Here is a 24547-nt window from a genome sequence, read left to right on the forward strand (position 1 = left end):
TGTTTTTTAAGCCATTTTATACATCTCTGCCTTCTCCAGGGTTAGTAGAAACTCAAGCATTCATCTAGCACCTTTCACAGTTCGTGTATTCTCCACTCTCCTCCTCCCCTGCCTTATGTTCCCTGTCACTGCCTGGGCTGGGCTAGAATGCTTAATTTCAGGGTGTGTTCGCTCTGGCAGAGCAGAGGCCAACCTTACATTAAACTGAAATACAGGACCTTCTAGCCTCTGTCCTGTGGGCTTCCTTCAACTCCACTGCTGTGTAGAACAAGAGTACCCTCTCTCCCTTCAGACAGCCCTTCCAGCTTGAAAAGCAGGCTCTTCTCTGAGCCCGATATCTCTAGTGCTCTCTCTTCGCTCCCTTCCCCAGCATAGCAAGTAGCTCTAGAGCCCCACCCCCATGCATGATAGTTTTTCTGTAAACATGTTCCAGTTTTAAAGTGTCCCACTTAAAATCCTCTCAAAATGCAGTTGATTCCAACTGGTTCAGGGTGGATGGGATCACCACTGTCTCTAAAAGCCTCAGCCAGAGGAGGACTCTCTTGATCAACTGAATTTAGAATTAACTACACCTTTGCCACTCCGAGAGCTGCTTAGCTGCTGGGCTGGGTTTCGAAACTCATGAGTCATATGGAGTTTATCAAGTTGGCACTGAGTCGTACGTGGCTCAAAGAATCCCACTTATGGTCCCCAGCTCTTTTTGGAGTCAGAAGCTTGAGCCATGCTTCTTTAGATCTTTGTGGGATGGCTGCTGTGGGGGAAGGGATTAAGGATAATAATTCAGGTGTTCAGTATTTTTTTTCCTTTATTGAAAGTTTTGTTTTTATTTTTTTTTAATTTTTTGGTTTTTTTATTTATTTTTATTTATTTATTTTTAAAGATTTTATTTATTTATTTTTACAGAGACAGCTAGCGAGAGAGGGAACACAAGCAGGGGGAGTGGGAGAGGAAGAAGCAGGCTCCCAGCGGAGGAGCCCGATGTGGGACTCGATCCTGGAACGCCAGGATCACGCCCTGAGCCGAAGGCAGCCGCCTAACGACTGCGCTACCCAGGCGCCCCAATTTTTTGTTTTTTTTTTTTAATTCTTTAAATTGAGCTAGGTAGTAGCTTCACATGGTTTCAAACTTAAAGTATCAAGGGTATGAAATCTCCAACTTCCCCTGCCAGCCACTCGAGTAGGGTGCTGTTATCCCACTGTGAGTCTAGATCCTAATCTCAAATTGCATTTTTGTGTTGTGGGTTATAATTTTTTAAATGTTTAAAAGTAGTCCTTTTGTGTAGTTTTCATGATTGGCCTGCTAGTTATGCTCTGCTGGTCCTGTTCTGCTCTACAAGTGTCTCAGCCATCCTTTTCAGCTGCTACTTGGTCTGCCTGTTAATTTCTCACTTTTAAAATTATTTGGCCCATGATAATTTCACATTTTACTTTGTCAAGTGCTAAAAACACCTCACATTTCCGTATCCTGGTATAGAAAATTGTCCTCTGTTTTGTTCCTCATCCAGACACTGCTGTGACTGAGCCTCTAATCCGGGAGGAGCTCAGCAGCCTGTGGGCTCTGAATTGCTATTTGTGAGGGAGAGACAGACACATCCGTCCAGCCCGGTGTGTTCATTCTTCACGTAGAGAGGCAGAGGTGCTCACAGAGGTCGTTGGGCTGGCCCCAAATGACCCAGCCATTTAGAAGCAGATCTGGCCCCAGAACGTGGGCTGTCATCCTTGTCACATGTGTTACCCCTTATACAAGGGGTCTCTGCAAGGTGGGAAGGAGAGGTGTGACATGCCACCCTGTTAGAAACGTGTACAGAGTTCAGAAGACGTACAGGCAGGATCCTTGTGGTTCTGGATGCTTCCTGCCCCGGTGGCCTGCATCTCGCCAGTCTCCTTTGAGGGTTGCCAGGTGAAAAGGAACTGGGCAGTTTCTATTTGGGCTTAATGGGTAGAATTGCAGTGGGATAGCCACAGAAGCGGAAAGTTGGTGACAGCAAATACATCCTCGGTGCTTGTTTAAGCCTGACATTGTTTATTATCTCAAGTGTGAGGCACACATGTCCTGTGATGCAGGACTGCTAACCCATTTTGCAGTTGAAACAGCACGAGGTTTGAAACCACACTTGTTTGTGATCTGTCGTGGAGCATGTCATAGATGGATTGGGTTTAGGTGCTCTTTTCCCACTTGTGGGTGTTTAGAAATTCGGGCGAAGGGAATTGTCCTCCTTTGAGGAGAATTGGTGAAATGAAAGATGTCTTTAATATGTTGTTTACTAGGTTATTTGAAAGTGTGAGGTTAGTGTAAATGTAATAGCATTCAATGTTGTATCTACTCATTGCAGAGGCCAGAAAAGTACAGGATATGAAAATATCTCACACTGCTACAGCATATACATCATGAAAATGAGTTTATGGTAAATAAATTTGTGTATACATTTTTCTTAGTGTAGGTAACTGTTTTCCCATTTCGCTGAAGAGCTGCATGGGTGTAGCTTGCTGGGGTTACTCCAGGTGGTATGGATTTGCTGTGACAATTAGGCATGCAGCTATTAGCTATTGTCACAGGGTCTTAGCTGTATGGAGTTGGGAGAGGGTAAAGAATAAGGAAGGTGTGGCCAAAGAGGAAGCAAAGAGCATTGAGTTGTCAGAAGTGGGCAGAGGCCCGATATTACTAGGTCCGAAATTCATGGTGAGGTATTGAAAAATCATTCTGAATATCATGAAGCCATTGGAGTGGTGTGATGAGATTTATGCTTCACGTTCCCTAAAGATTCACTCTGGTTACCATATGGATACAGGAAGTGCGATTCGCCTCTTAGGGTGAATGTGTAGTCAACACAGAGGTATCATTGTGATCAGTTGCTTTCCTGACTGTCGAGTTATTTTTTTCTATTCCAGAATATGGTTGAGCCCCTTATACCCACGAAGTATCCATGGAACCCACAGATCTGGAGAATCAGCAACACATTTTAAAACTGATCTCATCAGCTACTTGATGGCTTATAATGCTGCTTCACTCAAGGAGTGGATAGATATCATCCACGAGCATGATCTTTCTGAAACCAAGTATGTGTTATTTAACAATTTGGGATTCTTAAAGTGGGTGGATACCTTGAGAGCCTCACAGTATCTGTAGTGCAGGGGCCTTGGAAAGAGGTAGAATGATATTTGGCTGTCCTTTATAACATGGGAGCAGGTTCTCTCACTATCTGCATTTCCTAGATCTGAGGCACTAAAGTGGGGGCCAGTAATCTTCCTGCTCACCTGGAGTACTGCTGAAGTGACTGATTTCATTGCCGGTACCTTATCCTTGTGAGTGTTCCAACATGATCTGATGTGCTCGAAAATGAGTTTGAGTATCAGTTACTCTTCTGAGGAGGTATCTCAAGAAAATAGGTTGTCTCTTAGAACTTCTCATGATTACATTAGTTTTTGTGTCCATTTTGTGATTTGGGGGTCCACAAATCACATCACTCTGTTCTATAACTTGTATTTTATATCCTTTTAGTGTTTATCTTATTGGATCAACCCCAGGACGCTTTCAAGGAAGTCAAAAAGATAATTGGGGACATTTTAGGCTTAGAAAGGTAACAGAATTTTTACTATTTTTTTAAATTAGTGTATATTTTTCATTATCTATTTTGATGGCAGCTTCGTAATAGCACAATTCTGGGTGAATAGCAGGCTCTTGATAATTTGTCTGATTATAGTTTTCAGTTAATTACTTTTTAATGTTTTGCCTTTTCAAGGGGTAGACTGCTCTAAATGGCAGAAGTATAAGGACTTTTTTAGTTACTATATTTCTTATAGACTTTCCGTTCATGCAGCTATTGTAGTTTTTGATTTCAGCATCGGAAGGATTTTTAACATACAAATTCAACAAAGAGCAGAAAAATACTATTGAGTAAAGGCTACAACTGTGCTATAATGTATTTTGTTCTCTAAACCATGGCCTTTAAGAGTTATTACAAAAGCAGCCTTTGCTGCTGGTATGAAAATGAACAAAGAAAAGTCTTTAACAAATTAAAACAAGCAAGCTAAAGATTGAGGTTTTCTTCATCTCTGTTCAGGAGACACATTGACAGTAATAAATTCCCCAAGTGGCTCTCCTAAAAGCTTCACCTTTTTCTGTGAAGTATTTATGTAAGAATTACCCTTGGTTAATGAAACTTACTTTCCTTTTTTGAAATGAGACCACAGCTGAGAGCAGGTAAGATCTTGAAGCCAACAGCCTCATGTCTTGACCTAGAGAAGACATTAGAGCACACCGGCTGAGTGGATAGTTTGCAGGTAGAGTCCCATACCTGGGTTCAAATCCTCACCTGTTGAAAAGTCATGTGACCTGCCTCTCCTCTATAAAACAGGCATAATAACAGTACTTCACTCACAAATTACATAAGGAGTAGATGAACTAGAGAAGGAAGGCGCATGTTGAGCCTTCAGTGTGCTGGTTGGTGGCTGTCAGTTTGTGGCCTGATGGTTGAGACAGGTTAGGTGCCAGCACATGGTGCATAGAATCAGTCTTCCTAGAGGATAAAGAGCATCTTGGTTTCCAGACCACTTCTCACAAGCTCCTGTTGCATCACAGCTCCCTTCCAGGGAAGACGGGCGTGGTCAGACTTGCCTTTCACTGACCTGTAAATGGAAGCCCAGGATGTGTCCAGGGCCAGGTAGCTGATCAGGGGTGGAGCACCAGAACAGAAACTGGGTCTTGTAGCTGTCAGTTCTGTCCTGTTTCTTCCACCATGCTGCAGGAGGGCAAAAACTGAGAACTAGGCTTTTTGGTAACTGTGTTTATAATGTTAATGCCTACGCTTTGTTAAGAAAAATAATACATATGAAATTAAACGATGCATCAGTCAGAATATGAGCTCCATTGGCACAGGAACTGCAGCTTATTTTTCTTCATCCTCTTGGTAGTAGACACTCAGTACATGTTTAAGTAGATAAAATTTCCAAATATTCTGCAGCTTTGCATAAGTATCAAAGCAGGAAGTGCAGATCAGGCTCCTGTAGTGTGTAGGGTGCTCTGTATATATACTGTTTATATACATAAATACACTTTTATTTTTCTAGAGCATCACTACATGGAGCCCAAGTGTTAAATCTCTCAATTGATAGGAGTCAAAATATACGATAGTTTTTTTGTTGTTGTTGGGGGTTTTTTTGGGTATTCTTTCAAGGCAAAATCTCATTTCATATGGCAGGTCAGTGGTTTATCCGATATTCCTACTAAAAAGGATCTTTTTTAAAAATTTGGTTTTGCTTTAATACAAACCAAAGAATTTTGGAAGAATACTTCTGTCCACCTACTCCATTAAAATATTTTTAGTATTAAAGAATATTTTCCAAAGAAGGAAAAGTGAGTATGAAATTGATACTTAACATTCTCAGTGTTTTTCTGTTGATTAGGGGTTCCATGGACAGAAAACCGTGTTCTGAGTTGTTAACGCTTTTCTGTTCACAGCTTCTGAAAGAGCATGCCTCTCCTAAAGGAGAGTCTTGGCCGATAGTAGGTCAGTTTTCAAGCATTGGGTCTATGGGAGCTGATGACTCGAAATGGTTGTGTTCCGAGTTTAAAGAAAGCTTGGTGACGCTGGGGAAGGAAAGCCGGACCCCAGGGAGAAGTGCCGTTCCTCTTCATCTGGTGAGTGCCCTTCCTGCCTCACTTGATCATGTTTATTCTCTAGTCCTGGAGAAGCTTGAGAACCCGTTATCTTCCTCATAGAGGTTTTAGTCAGTGATTCTTGGCTAGAAGCAGCAACAGCACGTTAGCACCATCGTGTGTGATCAAGTAGCCCTTTATCCTCTGTGCTGGGAGGGTGCTGCCCTCTGCAGAGCTCCATTTCAGCCACACACTAGCCTGTGATTGTTCCGTTCCTTCCTTCAGGTTCTCAAGCCAAAGGAAACAAAATTTGATAAAGCCTTGCCAGCAGAATTATGAGCATTATTAATTAGAGACTTTTAATAATTAACTTTGCATTGAACTCAGTGTTAATTTGGTATTTTTGAGGGGAAAACTCAGTTTTTTCATTGAGTATATGTGCATCCCTGTAGTTACTAGAAGTTACATCTTTTTCATAAGATGGAAATTCTTAAAATTTAAAGTATATTTTCTAAGTTATTAAATGAATTTTTTTTTTAAGATTTTATTTGTCAGCACAAGTTGGGGAGTGACAGGCAAAGGGAGGAGCAGGCTCCCCGCTGAGCAAGGAGCAGGGTGTGGGACTTGATCTCAGGACCCTGGGATCATGACCTGAGCCGAAGGCAGACGCTTAACCGACTGAGCCACCCAGGCGTCCCTAAATGAAATCTTTCTAATTGAGATTTTCATCTTTAAAATAGTTCTTTTAAGAAAGTTTCTTTAACACAGTACATTTTGAGTGTTATTTTGTCTTTTTCCTTTTTTTAAAAATTTTTTTCCCTTTATTTTTAGATCTATCCTTCTGTGGAAAATGTGCGAACCAGCTTAGAAGGATATCCAGGTAATTGTTGAAGACTGTCACAGTTGCGTTTTTTTGTGTATCTTTCATAAATTCCCGGTAAACTTTTTAAAACAAGTAATAAAAATGCTATTCTCCTTGAGAAAAGAACTGGTTAGAAATTTGGAGAATATTTTCCCCTAACTGGCTAAAAATCATGGAAATAGGTAATATCGAGTAGTACTATGTTCCAAAGATGGTTCCATGCTTTTGGGCAATTTTAGTATGTTACAGAATCCTCACAGTAACACTATAAGGACTTGTTCTCGTTTCCACAAGTCAGGTGGTCCCTTCCGCCAACAACGGGTTGGTTGTCCAGACAAGATGTCTGAATAAAACCACCTTTCCCTGTTGTGCCCTGCTTTTCAAGAGAAATTCTAACATGCCTTTCTCTGATCTCTCTCTCTCCGTATTCTCCCTGCTTGTCTCTGGCTCTGTGTGGTTCTTCAAATTTTGAATCACAGATATATTTAAGGTCCAGAACTTCTGCTTCATCTTGGGGCGAACCTTTGGTGTTGCCTAGTTGATACTTGTACTCTCTAATAAAGCACTTCTTCTATAAATGCCTAAGATGATTTTGTAGGCAACTTTCAGCCTTGTTGACTATTTTCCTTATACAGTGCTAGACACTGAACTTTTATTTGGAATTCAGCAGCCCTCCAGATAGCACATTCAGGAGGCAATAACCAAAAACCCAAGCAGGGTTTGTCTCTGGAAAAAGGAAATCTGATTGGTATTTGCTTGTGGCTGGAAGTAGAATGCTCTGAATTAGACTAATTTGGTCCATTTATTGCTTGTCAAACTAGATGTGACCCTGGCAGAAAAATCTTGGTAAGGTTTGGATTGTAGTGTATCAGCCCATTTGTTGCTACCTAACGGCAAAGCCAAAATCATTTCACTGAGACTCAGAAACATGGTGATGTTTGGTTGGTTTTTGTCTTCTCTTTTCTCTACTTCTGATGTACTAGATTCATTCAAAATGTGCTTTTTAATGGGGAAGAGCATGGTATTTTCCATAAAACGATTTCATAACTGGCCCTGAATACGTTTTTTAGTTATTTGCAGTAGAGGATACGACATGCCTTGTGATGACTCAGAAATTTAAAGCCCTTTTTGGATATAGATTATTTATGGAGCAGTTCCAACATGTGTTTGGAAAGTCACTGATGAATCTACAATAGAACTTTCCTCCTTTCAAAGATGAACAAAAGCTGGCTACTAACTGTGTTTCCACTTGGAACTATATCTCTACTTTCTATGCAGGAATATGGCATTTAGAATTGCTTTTTAAAAACAACTGTTTACTGAAATTTTTTTTTTTTAAGATTTATGTATTTGAGAGAGACAACATGAGTAGGAGGAGCAGAGGGAGCGGGGAGGGGAGAGAGAGAGAGAGAGAATCTCAAGCACGCTCCCCGTTGAGCGTAGAGCCCAACGCAGGACCCGATCTCATGACCCTGAGATTGTGACTGGAGCCGAAACCAAATCAGATGCTTAACCAACTGTACTACCCAGATGCCCCTGAACATCTTAATTTTAGTGATGACTATTCCATTTGTAAGAATGTTCAGCTAATACAAATTGTGCTTGGAAATATCAGAATGTAAAAGGTAAAGGAAGCAGGAGGACTGAGTTTTCACCTTAGTGTGCCTTCCCAAGTGCTCCCTGCTCGTGGGCAAAAACGGAGATGCTCCAGACCAAAACGAGGCCAAGGATTTCTCACCTGCATGAGGACCGCAGGATAGGCCAGAATTCTTCATGGAGTTTTTCAAACACTTCAAATATGTGCTGTTACAGATGTTGAAATTACCACCCCTGAGTGATTAAATAATACCTTTTTCTTTTCAGATTGTAAACATTTACCATTTAACATGTATCCCTAAGAAAGGAAACACCACTGAGGGAACGTAACTAATACAAGTGTAGACCTTTTCTTTCAAAGAACTATTTTATAAGATGAGATAGGAAATTACTTCATTTTTTCAGTGTTTACTGTAGATTCTTAATAAAGGATCCTAAAATTATTTTCTATAATACTTCTTTTTTTCTTTTAAAAGCTGGGGGCTCTCTTCCCTATAGCATCCAGACAGCTGAAAAACAGAATTGGCTCCATTCCTATTTTCAGTAAGTAATTGGTTGAGAATGCTGCTATTGCTTCTTCAGGAATAAGAATGTTATTTATGTCAGTCTGTTCTTTTAAAAAAAACCTTACATAATACAGCTGTATTTTTTCATCTACATATGTTAGTGATAGAAATAACTTAAAACAAGGTTTTGAACATTATTTGAAATAGATTTTTAATACCAAAGAATAAAACTGATCTGTGAAGTTTGTATTTAAATATTGGCACGCAAAGAAAAAAAATAAAGATGGGTAATCTAGAGTTTATGTGAGCAGCATTTTTAAAACGTTATTTGAGTATAATTGACATACAGTAGTACATCAGTTTCAGGTGTACGACATAGTGGTTCAGCGGCATTTAACTATTTCCAGATTACAATTCTTCTGTCTGCACGTGCTCATACTGTGTGACTGCAAGCTTGCTATGAGCAGAATCCACACCACTCTTTCTCCAGGACATGGGATCATATTTGGTTTGTTGTAAGGGTTCAGTAAGTGGTGGAATGGGCAGGTGAAAGATGGTCTTCCGTCTTCCTCTCGCTCCACTGTGTACATTCTGCATATTCTAGGCCAGTGCAGTTTCCTGTTGCTTCGGGCATTCATTACACTTGTCGGCTGGCAGCAAAGACAGATTGCATCGCCGTCGCTTGCAGGCTGATTCAGTGTGTCATCGTGGGCCTCTTGGGAGGTTATTCCCTACAGAGAACATTGCTTTATATTGAGCTCCTTTCACGAGTCATCCAAGTGAATTTAATGATTGAAGGGATGATCTACCTAATCCTAATTCTGATCTCAGCCTCTTCTCTTTGCAAGCAAGGATTCTTGCTTCGTGATGTAGGCCCTTTTTTTCTATAGAACCTCAGTCCTGCAATACTGGCAGGTATTAAGACTTGGACTGAAGTATTTCTGAATTATCCTTTTTTTTTAGATTTTATTTATTTGACACAGAACACAAGGAGGGGGAGCAGCAGAGGAAGAAGGAGGAACAGGCTCCCCTCTGAGTAGGGGTCCCTATGTAGGGCTTGATCCCAGGACCCTGAGATCATGACCTGAGCTGAAGGCAGGTGCTTAACCGATTGAGCCACCCAGGTGCCCAGTCCTCCTGCTTTTTAACATTGTTTTAATATTCATCCTGTTGCCATTTTTCCCATTTTGTATTTTCTTTCAACAAACTTTTCCTGAGCCTGTACTTGGTAATACACTGTGGGAGCATGATTCCTCCTCTTAAGAGGCTCACAGTCCTTGTAGGAGACAAGACATGCACGTATGTGGGTGAAAGCACAACAGAGGTAATAGACAGGAGTATATACGTGTCTTATTGGCAAAAAAAAAAAAAAATGGGAAGGCTAAATACTAAAAGGCTACAGTGCTTTATTATACTGCTCTCTAAACAGAGTCTAATAAAATATCAGAGGTCCTGTCACAGGACTGTGTTCCCACTGTTTAGATTATAGGATTTTGCTTTTATTGAAGTTTCCTAATACTAGGATTATGAGAGGTTTATATTTTCTTACTGGTAATGGGTCTTTCCTGTCACTAGCAAATGGTCGGCTGACACATCTGGCCGCAGCAATGCTATGCCACATATTAAAACATATATGAGACCTTCTCCAGACTTCAGTGAAATTGCTTGGTTCCTTGTCACAAGGTAAGTAGTCTTTATAGTCTTGATGGGAAGAACTTTTAAAATGTGTTTATAACTCCTGCTCTGAATACCGAATGGGTTTCCAAAAAGTGGTTTTTGTAAATTGTCATTTAGTTTTCAGAGTGTATGTCTAATCATTGCCAGATTTTGAGTCTTGATATTTGTAAGGTTTTCATAAATTCTGCATTTACTTTTATTACCTAATACTTCAATAGTAGGAATTAGGCAAGTTAACATGCGGGATAAATACAGAACAAAAGTGATACGGTAAAATTAGTATTCCTTAATTACTTTCTCTTAGGTAATTAACATTTGACTAATCCAGTCTCTTAAGTGTTTTTTTAAACATCTTTATTAAATAATTAACATACTTTAAGATTCACTTTAGTCTGCAATTTAATGATTTAGTATACTCACAGAATTGTGCAATCATCACTATGATTTCAGAATTTTCATTACCCCCTATAAGAAACGCCTTACCGACTAAGCATTCTTGTCTATTTTTATAGCAAGGTAGGTTGCTATGCTCTTGGAAAAACAGAACTGGACTAGAACTTTAGTTCCTGACTCCTACTCTGACCAAAGGCCATTAGGCATCTCTTAACGATTTAATAACACAATTGATGTCATTAGTAATAATTAAGGTATGACAGAGTAATTAATTTCTTTAATGAAAAAACTTAAAAGTTTGAAAATACAAAGAAACTCTTAAAAAAGCCATTTAGAAACAAAACCAAGTTGCTTCCCTAGCTTATGGGAATTAGTAGTTATGCTTTTCACCTGGCTCAGGGTTAGGAACTGTGACCTGAACAGTGTTAGTGGTATACATCAGACACAAGAGTGGGCATCTACAAAGTTTTTGAGGCACCGTACTATAATGGAAAAACATACATTTGAGTACTGAAGATTTAAGATGTTCTTCTGTCATTTACTAGCTTTGTGGGCTTGCGAAATGTATGTAGTCTTTTTTTTTTTTGCTTTTCAAGAGGAAATTATGGTGATTTTTTTATAATATTTTATCATGTTAGTTACCATACAGTACATCCCTAGTTTTTGATGTAAAGTTCCGTGATTCATTATTTGCGTATAACACCCAGTGCACCATGCAATACGTGCCCTCCTTAATACCCATCACCAGCCTATCCCATTCTTCCACCCCCCTCCCCTCTGAAGCCCTCAGTTTGTTTCCCAGAGTCCATAGTCTCTCATGGTTCATTCCCCCTTCTGTTTACCCCCCCTTCTTCTCTTTCTTCTCCTACCGATCTTCCTACTTCTTAAGTTCCATAAATGAGTGAAACCATATGATAATTGTCTTTCTCTGCTTGACTTATTTCGCTTAGCATTACCTCCTCCAGTCCCATCCATGTTGCAGCACATGTTGAGAAATCGTTCTTTCTGATGGCTGAGTAATATTCCATTGTATATATGGACCACATCTTCTTAATCCAGTCATCTGTTGAAGGCATCTCGGCTCCTTCCGCAATTTAGCTATTGTGGATATTGCTGCTATGAACATTGGGGTGCATATGGCCTTTCTCTTCACTACGTCTGTATCTTTGGGGTAAATACCCAGTAGTGCAATTGCTGGATCATAGGGTAGCTCAATTTTTAACTTTTTAAGGGACCTCCACACTATTTTCCAAAGTGATACATCATATCAACAAGAAAAGAGTCAAGAACCATATGATCCTCTCAATAGATGCAGAAAAAGCATTTGACAAAATACAGCTTCCTTTCCTGATTAAAACACTTCAGAATATAGGGATAGAGGGTACATTCCTCAATTTCATAAAAACCATCTATGAAAAGCCTACAGCAAATATCATTCTCAATGGGGAAAAGCTGGAAGCCTTTCCCTTAAGATCAGGAACACAAGGATGCCCACTCTCGCCATTATTATTCAACAACACTAGTTGTTTACCTGTGTAAGGATCTGGTGAAAGCACCCTTAGAAATGTATTATCTGGTTGGGGTGGGTTCAGGGTGGGTCAGAGACCCGTTAAAGCTAAGACAGTGGTATCTCAGGTAGGCCTGGAAATATGCCTCAGAGAAAACTGGGTGGACTGGAAGGGGGCTCTGAGCAGAGGAAGGGGGTGCAGAGGCCATGGAGCTGGAAAAGTACATGGGGTTTTCAGGGAGTATCTGAGTGAATCTGCAGCTAGATGAAAGAGAAGAGATTCACATACCTTCAGAATGGATTTTCTCAATCTAGGGCACCGTATGTTTTTAAGTCCAGAAAGCATCCACTATCTGAGGTCCTTTCTCTTGTGAATACAGGGCACTCAGGATTAAAAACATAAGCATTATTTTTTTTGAATTTTTTTAAATATTTTTTATTATGTTAGTCACCATACAGTAAAACATAAGCATCTTAAAGGCACTACCTAAATCTTCTCTCCGATATTAGAAGCCGGACGCAGAAGTAATTAAAATAGGAAGAGATGGATTCTGTGCTTGAGGTGGGCATGTGGGTCCTTTGGATAGGACAGTCAAAGCCTGTTCATCCTTAAAATGTTTCAGACTTTACTTTTCTGATCTCTGAAATTACCAAGTCAGATGCCACCTGGACTTGTGAACCGATTGCCTATCTGTTGTCCCATCTTCCAAGGCCCACTTCCAAGGCCACCTTTCCTTTCCTAGTTGTCAATAACCATTTTTAAGAAACATGAATTTTTCTCACTGTCCCATGTTCAGATTCTCCCCACTTCCTATATGCTAAAATCCAGAGCCCTCCTTGGCATTGTGACCCAGACCATACCATGTTCACCTTTCTTATCCTGTGTTCTCCAGCATGAACTACCAGAAGCAGCTTCCTGTGCCCCAGTTATCACCCTGCCAGTGGCCCTCTCCTGATCCTTTGTCTTTTCTCTCTGCCTTTCCAGTTGCTGCCCCCCACCTCAGAACTGTCTCAGGTCTGGTGTCCTCTCTTGGAGACTTTGCCAGCCTCCTGCTTACTTTTCTCCAGATCCTTAGAGCACTTATGAAGGTACCACCATTGGAACTTGAAGCTCCTACTTCATTGTATTGTCTCTTCTTGTAGAGAAGTTTCTTAAGGGATATGAGGTTCAGATCCAGATCCCTTATCTGCACAGCAGCTGTAAGGATGAGGTGCCACATTCAGTGACAGGACCCACAGGCTGAAAGAAGGCCACAGCTAACAGGTTCACTGCAATAAATTGATAAAGTATAATGAAAGAGCTAGAAGTGGAAGTAAAATCGTAATACAGGTACAAGAGTTACTAGTGACAGTCTAGCACAACCACTGTGTATTACCTTCTCAGCCACTAGAATGAAAGCATTCTTATCAAACCACTCCTTGTGCACACGTATCCATTGTTCCTTTGAAACACTATGTTCCAGGCAGGGCTGTCTCTGCTGTGCTCCCACAACACGTTTGCTCGCTCTACTGCAGTGCCTCTGCTTATGATACTCATTTGCCTAACATATGCTGCCCCTCCTGTCTCCAAGAGTCCTAATCTGTTTCCTCAAAGGCCCAGTTTAAAATTTACAGCAGGGGCACCTGGATGACTCAGTCAGTTGAGTGTCTCACTCTTGATTTTTGGCTCAGGTCATGATCTCAGGGTCATGAGATCGAGCCCCAAGTGGGGCTTCTCGCTTAGTGGGGAGTCTGCTGGAGTCTGCCCCTCCCCCTGCTCGCGCACGTCCTCGCATGCTCTCTCAAATCTTCAAAATGTACAGTGTTAAGGGATGTCTGATGCTGCTTATAACAGTAGTACCCTTGCTTTGAAGTGCTTTTGAAACAGCCTCCCTGTTCAATTTGTGTGCCAATGTTTACTTGACTTTACTCTGTCCCAGTAACCAGTGATCAGCTCATGCAGATCTGGGACCAAGTCACCTTCTTAAGTAGCCCATGATATTCAACATGCATTTCTTCAATGCCAGTGGTATGCCAGGTGGAGAGAACACAACGGTGATACAGTATGGCTTCCCTTTCTTCCTTCCAGAAGTCTGAGTTCTGGGTAGCAGGAATTAAATGGGACAGTCATTGTTGCATTCAAGGACACTAGTAAAGCCATATGGAGCTCAAGATGCTATATTTTCACTAAATGCTTGAGAGCATGAACAATGTGCCCAGCAAGACTTCATGTTACTGCCTTGTGTCAGACACTGCTTATACCGTGGGGAACAAGAGCGACAGAGAACCTATCTTAACAGTTTTCATTTTAGCTCTAGGGGAGTGGGAGAGGCAGACCAGATACAAATGAGTCAGCACGAAATACCAGATGAGGGCTAGAAACAACAAAATGGGGTGAAGTTAGAGCGTGTTTGAAGGGATCAGAGAAGGCTTGCTTCAGGAAGTAACATTTGGGCTGAGTTGACCTAAGGGTAGGGTTAGACCCTCAGTTGTAGAGTATGTGGACCATTGGAGTGGTCCAGTGTGGCCGTGCACAGGCCACGCCATATCACACAGGGCCTTGAAGGCCACAATACGAGTTTTAATCTAAGTGCTTTGGAAACCATTTGGGAGTTGAACAATGGAATGACATCTGATACGTGGCTTTTAAAGATAACCCGGGCTGCTGAATGGAGAGGGTCATGGGAAATGAGTAGATGTGCATAGGCCAGCTGGGAAACATGGAGAGATTATGGTTGCTTAGATAGCAGAGGTGAGTGTTCATGGGAGAAGAGCAGGTGAATATGGGTTATGTGAATGGGGGCAGGGTACTAACTGTATAAAACATACCCCAGAATCTTTCTTGAGGAAGGGCAATCAGGATGGTGGGAAGAGAATGGGTTTGGAGCTACACAGACCCAAATCCAAATTTCAGTTCAACCACATAATATTTGTGAATTAATAAACCTCGCCAAGCTCCAGTTTCCTTCTCTATGAAAGTAGGATATGACCTTTAACTGTCAGTTTTGTTCAGAGGCTTAAAGCAAGTTACGTAGAGCAGCTGTCATCAGGGACCGGTACATGTTCAACAGATGACACTTATCTTCCCTATTCAAGCTTAATTTTGAACATTCTAAATGATATTTGTAATACTTCGTTGTAAGTTCATGAAACGACTATAACAAGTATAGGGTAATAATACTTCACTGTAGCAGCTCAACCTGTAAATTTGCAAAACTATGGAAACCTCAGAATCCAACATCAGGCACTTGAACGGATCACATGGTTGTCCTGAGACTTAGTCACCTTGGAGAATCTTCAGTGAAATGTCAGTCCCTGGGTAGGAGACTTTTAAAGTCATTTCTGGTCTGGGGCAAGGGAGCGACTTGACCTTCAGACCTTCATTGAGCAGCTGCCATGTGGCAGAAAGTTCTAGCGCTTACCTGCATTGTTTCATTCAGCCATTACAGGAGCCTGTGAGGTGGTTGTGTCCCTTCCACAGGCGAGAAATAGGACTGCAGAACTGAGGACTCCAGGCACAGGGATAGAAGAATAAGCAAAAGTGCAGTTCTTGCTCTCCAGGCCTTTGTTAGAACAAAAGCAGTTTTATCAAACAGCTTGTACATATTATTTAATTGCAGTTTTAACAATTTTGAGTATACTATGTACATAGGTTTTCACCTAGCAAGGCCTTAACCATCTTTTCAGTTCTCAACTCAACATGTTGGAGACTCTCCTTGCTTTCTTAGCCTGGTGTCTTCTGTAATGTGCTGGGCCTCCTGCTTGGTCCGTTTTCTTTCCCTTTTGGTGTGACTGCCTGTGTAACCATTGGCTTCCCCTCCAGACTAGGAGTCATGTCCGTGTCAGCTTGGCTGACACACCCCCGCACCTGGCACGTAGGCACTCAGAATTTGTTAATAAGGAACCTAGTGTTGTCTAGGATTGAGGCTGTAATTGTGAAAGTGCTGCCTAGACTTTGTGCAGAACTGAATGTGGGAGATGCTTCACATGTGATTCCTGCTCCTGGGGTGTGGTGGTAGGGATATGGGAGTGGTCATTGTCATCCACACAGGAATCGGGAAATGGAACTGGTTTCAGTGGGAGAATGGTCACTTTGAGTGCAAATTGACTTAGGGTGGGAATGTCATGTGGAATTGTCTGTTGAACTCCGAAGTTTGGTGTACAGATGATATGTTTTGGAGTTTTCTTAAAACTAATTATTGACACTCTGAGCCTTTGTGGCATTTTTTAGGGGAGAAGGTAGCAAAAGGTTGAAGTGTGGGAGTTGAGAAACCTACGGAACTGCATGTCAGCTGGGCTTTTCACACTTAATAGTGTTCCATTGCCAAACAAATGAATTAGACCCCAACTGTCCCTCCTGAGTTGAAGAACAACTGGTCACCATCCTCCAGAAATAATCTTCCTTCTACCTAAGAGAACTGTTACACATCGTAGAACTTAACCTTTCACTCAGCTTATGTTGAGCCTCTACTATGTACCAGGCACTCTTCCAGGTGCTGGGAGTACAATTACATAAAATAATCCTTGACTTTGTTGTGGTGGGAGTTACCCAAAAAGTAAGTTTATATGTATCAGGTGAAAAGTGCTATGGCGAAAAACAAAGGAGAATAATTCAGGTGCATAGTCTTTTACTCAGAATCCTTCTGACCAGATGTAGTTCGGTACTTGGAATTTAGAAAGATAACACATTGTACTACGGTTGTTGATAGATGGTATTACAAGTAGCCTCATGTCTGTTTAGGTCAACTTTTACCACTGAATGAGCTAAGAAGGGTTTTTTTTGCCATTAAGTGAGTTAAGTAAAAGCTTAATTTTGAACTTGGTTCAGGTTGTTTTTAGGTTCAGAGCCAACATTTAATGCTTACAATCAGATCCAGGCACTGTTCTAGGCATGCTGCGCGCGTGCGTGCACACACGCACGCTCGCTCTCCGACCTCCTCCCCCCACACCCACCTCATGTAATCCTCAGTATTCTACGTGTAGCTGTTAATCCCCTCTACAGGGAGGGGAACTGAAGCACAGGGAGGTTAGACAAGGGCCCAAGAACCCTCCATACCCTCAAGCCCTGTACTGTAGGGCGGTGAATGCTTGAGTTGAGGAGGGAGGCTGCTCATTAAATAGGATGGTCAGGGAGGCCTCACTGTCATGGAGACATTCAAGAAGGAAGGGAGCCCTGTGATGGGTAGCTGGGGGAAAACATTCTGGGCAGAGAAGCAGAGGTGGGAATACACACACTTGCGCTTGTTGTGTTTGAGAAGAAACAGTGATGTTACTGGAGTAAGTGGGGTGGGAGGGCAGACTGCCTTTTATGGGCTTTCAAGGCAGAGTTGCCATTGTCTTCATGTCTCCTGCGTTTCCTAAAGCTTTTAGTCCTGGGTCTATAGAAAGCAGTCCTGTGTCAATGTATTTTACAGTTTGATTGATTAGAACAATTAAGCGTTTTTAAAAATATATCTTGTTACCATGAGGCTTTCTGGAATAAGACATGGTCTTAATGTAGTTGGATTTAGCTTTTACTCAAATAATGGGTTTCTCAACAGGTCACTGTTGGCATTTTTGTCAAAATAGTTTTGTCCTGTGAGTTGTCCCATGTATTATAGGATATTTAATAACCTGGCCTCACCTACCAAGTGCCACATCATGGTGAAAGCAAAAAACAAAACACATACACTTCTAGGTATCCCCTAGATTCTGTCCTGTTGGATAATATCGTCATCATTTAGAACTTTATGAATAACTGATTTATGAATGCTGCTATCCTTTAATACATTTTCCTGCTTGAGAGAGACGAGACATAGTTATATAGACAACCATGGATTCTTGTCCAAATGAAGTGATAATGTCTACCAAATCTAACCATCAACAAAGTGGCAGACAGATTATGTTTTAAGAATTGGATTTTAGCAAAAGACAAATACATCAAAAACTACATAAATTTGAATTTTTGTCCCCTTTCTACGTTGTGTATTGCCAGTCCATGTTAATGTTCATATTTGGGATGAGTAATTCCTTCTTAAGTACAACAGAATTAAAACAAGTTCACCAGAAAAAATAATAGTAATAAGCAAGATGGATGATAAGCAATATGAATTTTGACTCTGACATGATGAGAATTTTTAATCGAGATTCATACATCAAAAAAGTATTGCCCTTCAAGGTGGTCCCCTTTTGAAGCTAAGTACTTTTACCAAAAAAACTGCCATTGCTCAAGTCTTTTTGTCACTTGAGAATTTCCTTCGATGTGAATTTAAGGCACATTAACAAGCATTGGGTTTTAAAAAAAAAAATTTTTTTTGCGGGTTCGTTTATTTAGGGTGCACAAGCAGGTGGAGGAGCAGAGAAAGAGAGGGGAAGCAGACTTGCTGAGTGTGGAGTGCGACACGGGCTGAATCCCACAACCCTGAGATCATGACCTGAGCCAAAACCAAGAGTCGGACACTTGGCAGACTGAATCACCCAGACACCCCCAGCATTGTTTCTAAATAGGCATTCTTCAGTTTTTGGCCATGGGTTGGTTTTCTATTTTCTGTTGATGTGTAATAAGTTACCAACAAACTAAGCTTAAATAAAACTGCAGATTTATTCTGCATTTTCCATGGGTCTGGAGTCTGGACGCAGTCCTCTACACAGGATCAGGGTGTGAACCCGGCTGTGTATGATCTCCTCTAAGGCCTGGGGTCCTCTGCCAAGCTCACGAGTTGTTGGCAGAACTCTGAGGATCCTGCTCTCTTGGTGATAATCCAGGGATTGTTTTGGCTCCAAAGTGCTTCCTCTGGTTCCTGTGCCATTGCTCTTTGCAGTGGACAGGTCACAGCAAAGCTGTTTGCTTACTTTTTTTTTTTTTTTTTTTTAATATTTATGTATTTTAGAGAGTGAGTGCACGGGGAGGGGGGGGCAGAGGGAGAGAGAAACCCAAGCCAACTGCACTGAGCCCAGAGTCCGACGTGGGGCTCGATCTCACAACCCTGAGACCACGACTTGAGCCGAAACCAAGTGGTACGCTCAACCCACTGTACCACCCAGGCGCCCCAAAGCAGTTTGCTGCTTTGAAGCCAGTAGGAGAATCTCTGTCCTCGGGAAGGACCCCCTCCCTCCACTTCTAAGGCTTCACCTGATAAAGTCAGGCTTATCCATGGTCATCCCAAACTTTCTGATAAACTCAGTTTATTGGTAACCTGAATGGAATGAATGGAATCCTTCATATTCACAATTTTGCTCATGCTCAAAGGGAGAGGTTGGTACCGGATGTGTAAATTTGGAGCAAGGGCAGGGATCCTGGCGGCCATCTTCCAATTCTGCCTTCCATGGGATTCACTGGTATTTATTACCCACTTAGATCCCTCCATCCTATTCCCCAACTTTGACTTGAAATCATTTCTTACCGTTCTCAAAATTGAGGTTTATTTTTCATAGTTAGGCAAAACTACCCATGAACATACTCAAAAGACTGAACGTCAGCATCCAAAGGCTATTTGAGAAAGGAAATTTATAATTATCTTGAGCTGAAGGAGGCTGCTTTATTGGAGTGAAAGAGTAACCCTGCAGTGTGATTGCTTTGTAGAACCACATTGACCAGTATATGCAGAGTTGTTAAAAGTAAATTTTGTGAAAGATAAGCAGAATCCCAAAATATCTAATTTCCTATTCTGAAAAAAACAAAACAAAACACTTATCATCTTAGAAGTGTCCTTCACTTGGGGTTCCTGGGTGGGTCAGTCGTTAAGTGTCTGCCTTCGGTTCAGGGTGTGATCCCAGGGTCCTGGGATCGAACCACATATCAGGCTCCTCTGCTGGGAGCCTGCTTCTTCCTCTCCCACTCCCCCTGCTTGTGTTCCCTCTCTCTCGCTGGCTCTCTCTCTGTCAAATAAATAAAATCTTTAAAAAAACAAAAACACAGGCCCTCGTCAACAGTGGTGAGGCGCAATTAAAAAAAAAAGTGTCCTTTACTTGTTGCTTCCAGCGTATACATACTTTATTACCTGTCGTTTCTCCACCCATTACAAGTAGAGGACATTGGCTTTCTGGTCATGGGGACTCAGATGTGTCTACTGAAGATCAGGGATTGGAATCTTAAAAAAATGATAGCTTTACTACAGTTCTCGTTTTCTGTTATTTATCCTTCTAGTTATGCATGAATCACAAAGTTTTAATATTCTCTCTTTGATTATGTGTTGAGATTGGGGTTTTGACTGAAAGCCTTTTGCATAGATCCTGGGTTAAGTTTTACTATACAGTTGCCACATCAACTATTACTATATAGTTGGTATGCAGAATTCTGTTATCTGCACTGAAACCATTTTTAGTGAAGTGTCTACTTTATTGAACTGTGTGCTTTAGAAGTATTCTACTTTAAGAGAAAATGAGCTTGTAATTCCTACACCTTTCCTGCTAAAATATTCATCCTGTTGGTAACTTTTAATGTCTTGTGTTTTCAGACCAGTAGTTACCATGCATAATGCAGTGCCTGGTCTGTAGCGGTCCAGAAGTTTTTGTATGAGTGAATGATATTCCCTGTAATGCAGCTACCATTCATTTGCTCACTGTTTCTCAGATTCCAAGTTTATTTTTCTTTTTGTACTGTCCGGAATGATTATGCTTATCCTTAAGGTCTATTTCAAGTGTTTGCTTTTGAAAATTTTTCTAGCTCAGCAGACATAATTCATTGTTCTCCCCATTGTGTTTTTGTAGCAGTTTTTGCTTGGTCTTTTTTACATGTTCCTCCTTGGTTAATTCTGGGTTCCTTTGCCTCAATACAATATGAACTGCTTGAGAACAGGTGCCAGGTTTTACTCATGTTAGGTCCTCAGCAGCTAACTATATATAGTTACAGTGACCTATATATACTTGAATGAGAGCTCTTCACAAAATGTTCAAATAGGTAATGCATGCCCATAATAGGAAAATGGTAGATGGAAAAAGTTTGTCTTCCCATTCGTCAGCCTTCCTGCTCCTCAGCCTCAAACCACTACTACTAGTTGCTTGGGTTTAATAGCTTTTAACCCCATGACCCAGGTACCTCAGAGGGTGGGGGATGTTACCCCGTCAGTCGATGTACTATGGAGGAAATAACACTGAGATGGAGTCTAAAGATGACATTCTAGTTTGCAGTTGCCACTTACTATAGTGCCTTGCCACATAAATTTTGGGAATGTCCTTTATAATTTGGGTTTTATCTCTTTTATGGAACATCGTGAGGATGATGATGGAAAATACATGTGGAAGTTACACACCCTACCGTATGTTGTATTGAACATTTACTGCTTGATTTTAGTTCCTGTTAACAACCGTGTGTTCAGCTCATATTCATTAGTCCTCTTAGGATTCAAGAAAGCAGCTTAGGGGCGCCTGGGTGGCATAGCGGTTAAGCATCTGCTTTCAGCTCAGGGCGTGATCCCGGCATTATGGGATCGAGCCCCACATCAGGCTCCTCCGCTATGAGCCTGCTTCTTCCTCTCCCACTCCCCCTGCTTGTGTTCCCTCTCTCGCTGGCTGTCTCTATCTCTGTCGAATAAATAAATAAAATCTTTAAAAAAAAAAACAGCTTAAAAAGCCTTTGTTTTGTTCATACAATATAGGATATGTGACCTAAAGATTTGTCCATAGTTAAGAGCCTTTTCTAAGTTCAATATGTGATTAATTGACAAACTGGTCAAAATTCTATGAAGTCAAGACGAGTACATTCAGCCAGAAGTATATTATTCAAAGAAACTTTAAACTATCACTTACATTTGAACTTAAGATGTTATGTTGGCTGGCAATTTTCTCTTTTGTCTGGTTGCTTTTATTTCAAGCTATTTATAGTTTTTGATCCTACCATGAAATCATCCTGTATTTGATGGGCAGCCTGTTATTTCTGAAATTACTGGGACATGATGACCAATACAGTGTTTGAATTTTACCACAGGACCAAGCAGGCAAGAGGACGAACTTGAAGAAGCAGCTTTGGCTAAAGAGATAATTCTGAGGAGTAATTGGCAAACCCAGTGAGCACAATTAGGAAAGCTGTGCATTGTGGGTGGGCAGAAAGCATTGGCAGTTACAGTTGCCTAGCAACTGACAGGCATTGAGGGATAGTCGGGGAGAAGCAGAAATGTTGGTGCTGCCACTTCAGGGGAAAACGAGACAAATACTTAACTGTAAAACCACCGTGGCTTCTTGAGGAAACATAAGACATGGTACCCTGCTCTGATTTTCAGCATTGCCATGGAGTATTACTTCTCTAATGTCTCTTCCTTTGGCTCTGAAACAGTCTTTTTTGCTCTGATTATTTTTTTTCCCTGCAGTGAAAATCAAATTGGGTCACACAAAAAAATATTGGTAGATGTCACTGGGTAGACTTGATTTGCCTGGCACTGCAGCTCCAAGATATTGGAGTTAGTTGGTATGCCTCATGTACTTTGTCAAAAATAATGGTATCAGTACCAAAGTCTCTGGATGACTTCCTTTATGCATTACAGATGATTGGAAGCCCTATCCCCACCGTCACTTTCTTGCATTCTGCTACAAGTAGACCAAGGACAGAGCATGCCCCTTTTCATGCTCATGGGAACTTGTCTGATGGAGCATTATCCTTAATGGGGAAAAGACCCTGACCCCCCACCCCCACCCTGACCTAGGGCCCCTAGAACCCTTTGTACACTCGCACTGCTGGTTATGAAGTATACCTGTGGCTTGAGATGAAGAGGTTCTATTTGGGAGTCCTTCATCTGGTTCTAGCCCCCAAAGAAAACCCATTACAAATTATAACAGATACTTTCATGATGCTTACTATATGCTGACCAAGTGGTTTTTGTTTCTTGGTTTTTTATTTTTTTCATTTATTTTTTTTTTTAGTATAGTTGACTGACACACAATGTTAAATTCGTTTCAAGTGTACAACAGTGATTCAACAAGTTTATGCGTTCTGCTATATTCAATTGCTTTTTTTTTTCTAACTTATTTAATCCTCTTAATTAGGAGCTACATAGTAATGTTCCCATTTTAGAGATGTGAAAGTGGCCCAGCTGATAAGGCGGTAGAGCTAGGATTGAAATCCAGATAATCCAGCGTGAGTATTTCATACGTGTGTGCTAGGCACTGCTCCAGGCTTCGGTTATGAATGGCTACCAAGGCAGGCATGATCCCTGCCCACAAGGACCTTGTATCTTGTTCTCCTGCTTTGAGAACAGCACTGCTGGCTAAGGTTGTGAGGAAAACAGCCCAAAAACTTACTGCAGCCCCCATTTTCTTAAGTACTTGCCAAGTCTTCCCTCTTCCCCCACTGACATCCTTCAGTGCTATTGTGCCAGGCCTTCCCCTGACTCCTCTTTCCCTGCCCTTCAGAATGCTACGTCTTCCTACCCATTGCTTTGCCATAGCTTTCCCAACCTGCACAGGTTTTAGGTTCTGCTGTAGCAATCCTTTGTGGCCCTTGCTGAGCAAGCTCTGACAGCTGTGGGCTGCCGCCGAGTACCACGGTGCTGCTTTTTCTCAGCCTGTGTCCTGCCTCTTGGTTCACTGACCAAGTGTTCACCGAGCATCCATTCTGTGCCAGGCTTTGTTGGGGTATAGCGCTTAAAGCTTCAGTGCTTTTTTGCTTTTTTAAGAGCGTGAGCACACTCGCACGTGGGAGCAGTGGGAGAGAATCTTAAGCAGGTTCCATGCTCAGTGCAGAGCCTGACATGGGGCTCAATCTCATGACCCTGAGATCACAACTTGAGCCAAAAATCAAGAGTCAGATACTTAACCAATAAACTTCAGTGCTCTCTTAAAACACTTCTTCATCCTGGGCATCCAGTTTACATTTAGTGGTCAACATTTGGGCAGCTGACAGAGGTCTTGATACCTAATCCTCTGGCTTCTGCTCATCCAGTCTGTTTATACCAAACTCAACCATATTGCATAGTGGTTAATGCCACCCACAGCCTCTGTCTTCTGGATGTTTCTGTTGTCCCTTATCATTGATCACTGTGTGTGTAAACATTTTTTCACACTTTTGGAGGCTAGAAATTTGAGATCAAGGTGTCGGCAGGGTTAGTTTCTCTTCTAGATGGCCATCTGCTAAATCTGTGTACATTGTCTCAACTCTGTCCTCACATCTTATATTTAATCAAATTTCAGTTAACATAAATGTAAAACTTAGTTTCAGGTATACAGTATAATGATTCAGCACTTTTTTTTTTCTAAGATTTTATTTATTCATCAGACAGAGACAGCACAAGTAGGGGGAGCTGGAGGCAGAGGGAGAGGGAGAAGCAGGCTCCCCGCTGAGCAGGGAGCCCGATGTGGGGCTCTATCTCAGGACCCTGAGATCATGACCTGAACCGAAGGTAGACGCTTAACCACCTGAGCCACCCAGGCGCCCCTGATTCAGCACTTCTGTATAACACCGGGGGCTCATCACAACAAGTGTACTCCTCAATGACTTGGATGGAGCTACGGAATATTATGCTA

General features: G+C 41.5%; 1 protein-coding gene across 8 annotated transcripts in view; it reads left to right on the plus strand.

Moving 5' to 3' along the window:
- Positions 1 to 24547, plus strand: part of TDP1 (tyrosyl-DNA phosphodiesterase 1) — an 87919-nt gene that overhangs the window by 17880 nt on the left and 45492 nt on the right. For 6 of the 8 annotated variants that reach the window (XR_006781434.2, XR_006781433.2, XR_006781436.2 and 3 more), the window contains exons 8-14: positions 2889 to 3056; positions 3213 to 3302; positions 3499 to 3577; positions 5458 to 5637; positions 6427 to 6475; positions 8530 to 8596; positions 10135 to 10242. Coding sequence is in view for 4 of the 8 variants with exons in the window: in XM_045807646.2 (XP_045663602.2) it covers positions 2889 to 3056; positions 3213 to 3302; positions 3499 to 3577; positions 5458 to 5637; positions 6427 to 6475; positions 8530 to 8596; positions 10135 to 10242 (741 nt within the window). In the remaining 4 variants the exon portion in view is untranslated. Of the gene's footprint in view, positions 1 to 2888; positions 3057 to 3212; positions 3303 to 3498; positions 3578 to 5457; positions 5638 to 6426; positions 6476 to 8529; positions 8597 to 10134; positions 10243 to 18428; positions 18721 to 24547 lie in introns of those variants that run through there. The other 2 variants (XM_087856179.1, XM_045807648.2) reach the window with 2 other exon arrangements.

This window comes from Ursus americanus, chromosome 26 (genome assembly GCF_024610735.1).
Source record: "Ursus americanus isolate L20-20 chromosome 26, mUrsAme1.1.p, whole genome shotgun sequence".
NCBI lineage: Eukaryota > Metazoa > Chordata > Mammalia > Carnivora > Ursidae > Ursus > Ursus americanus.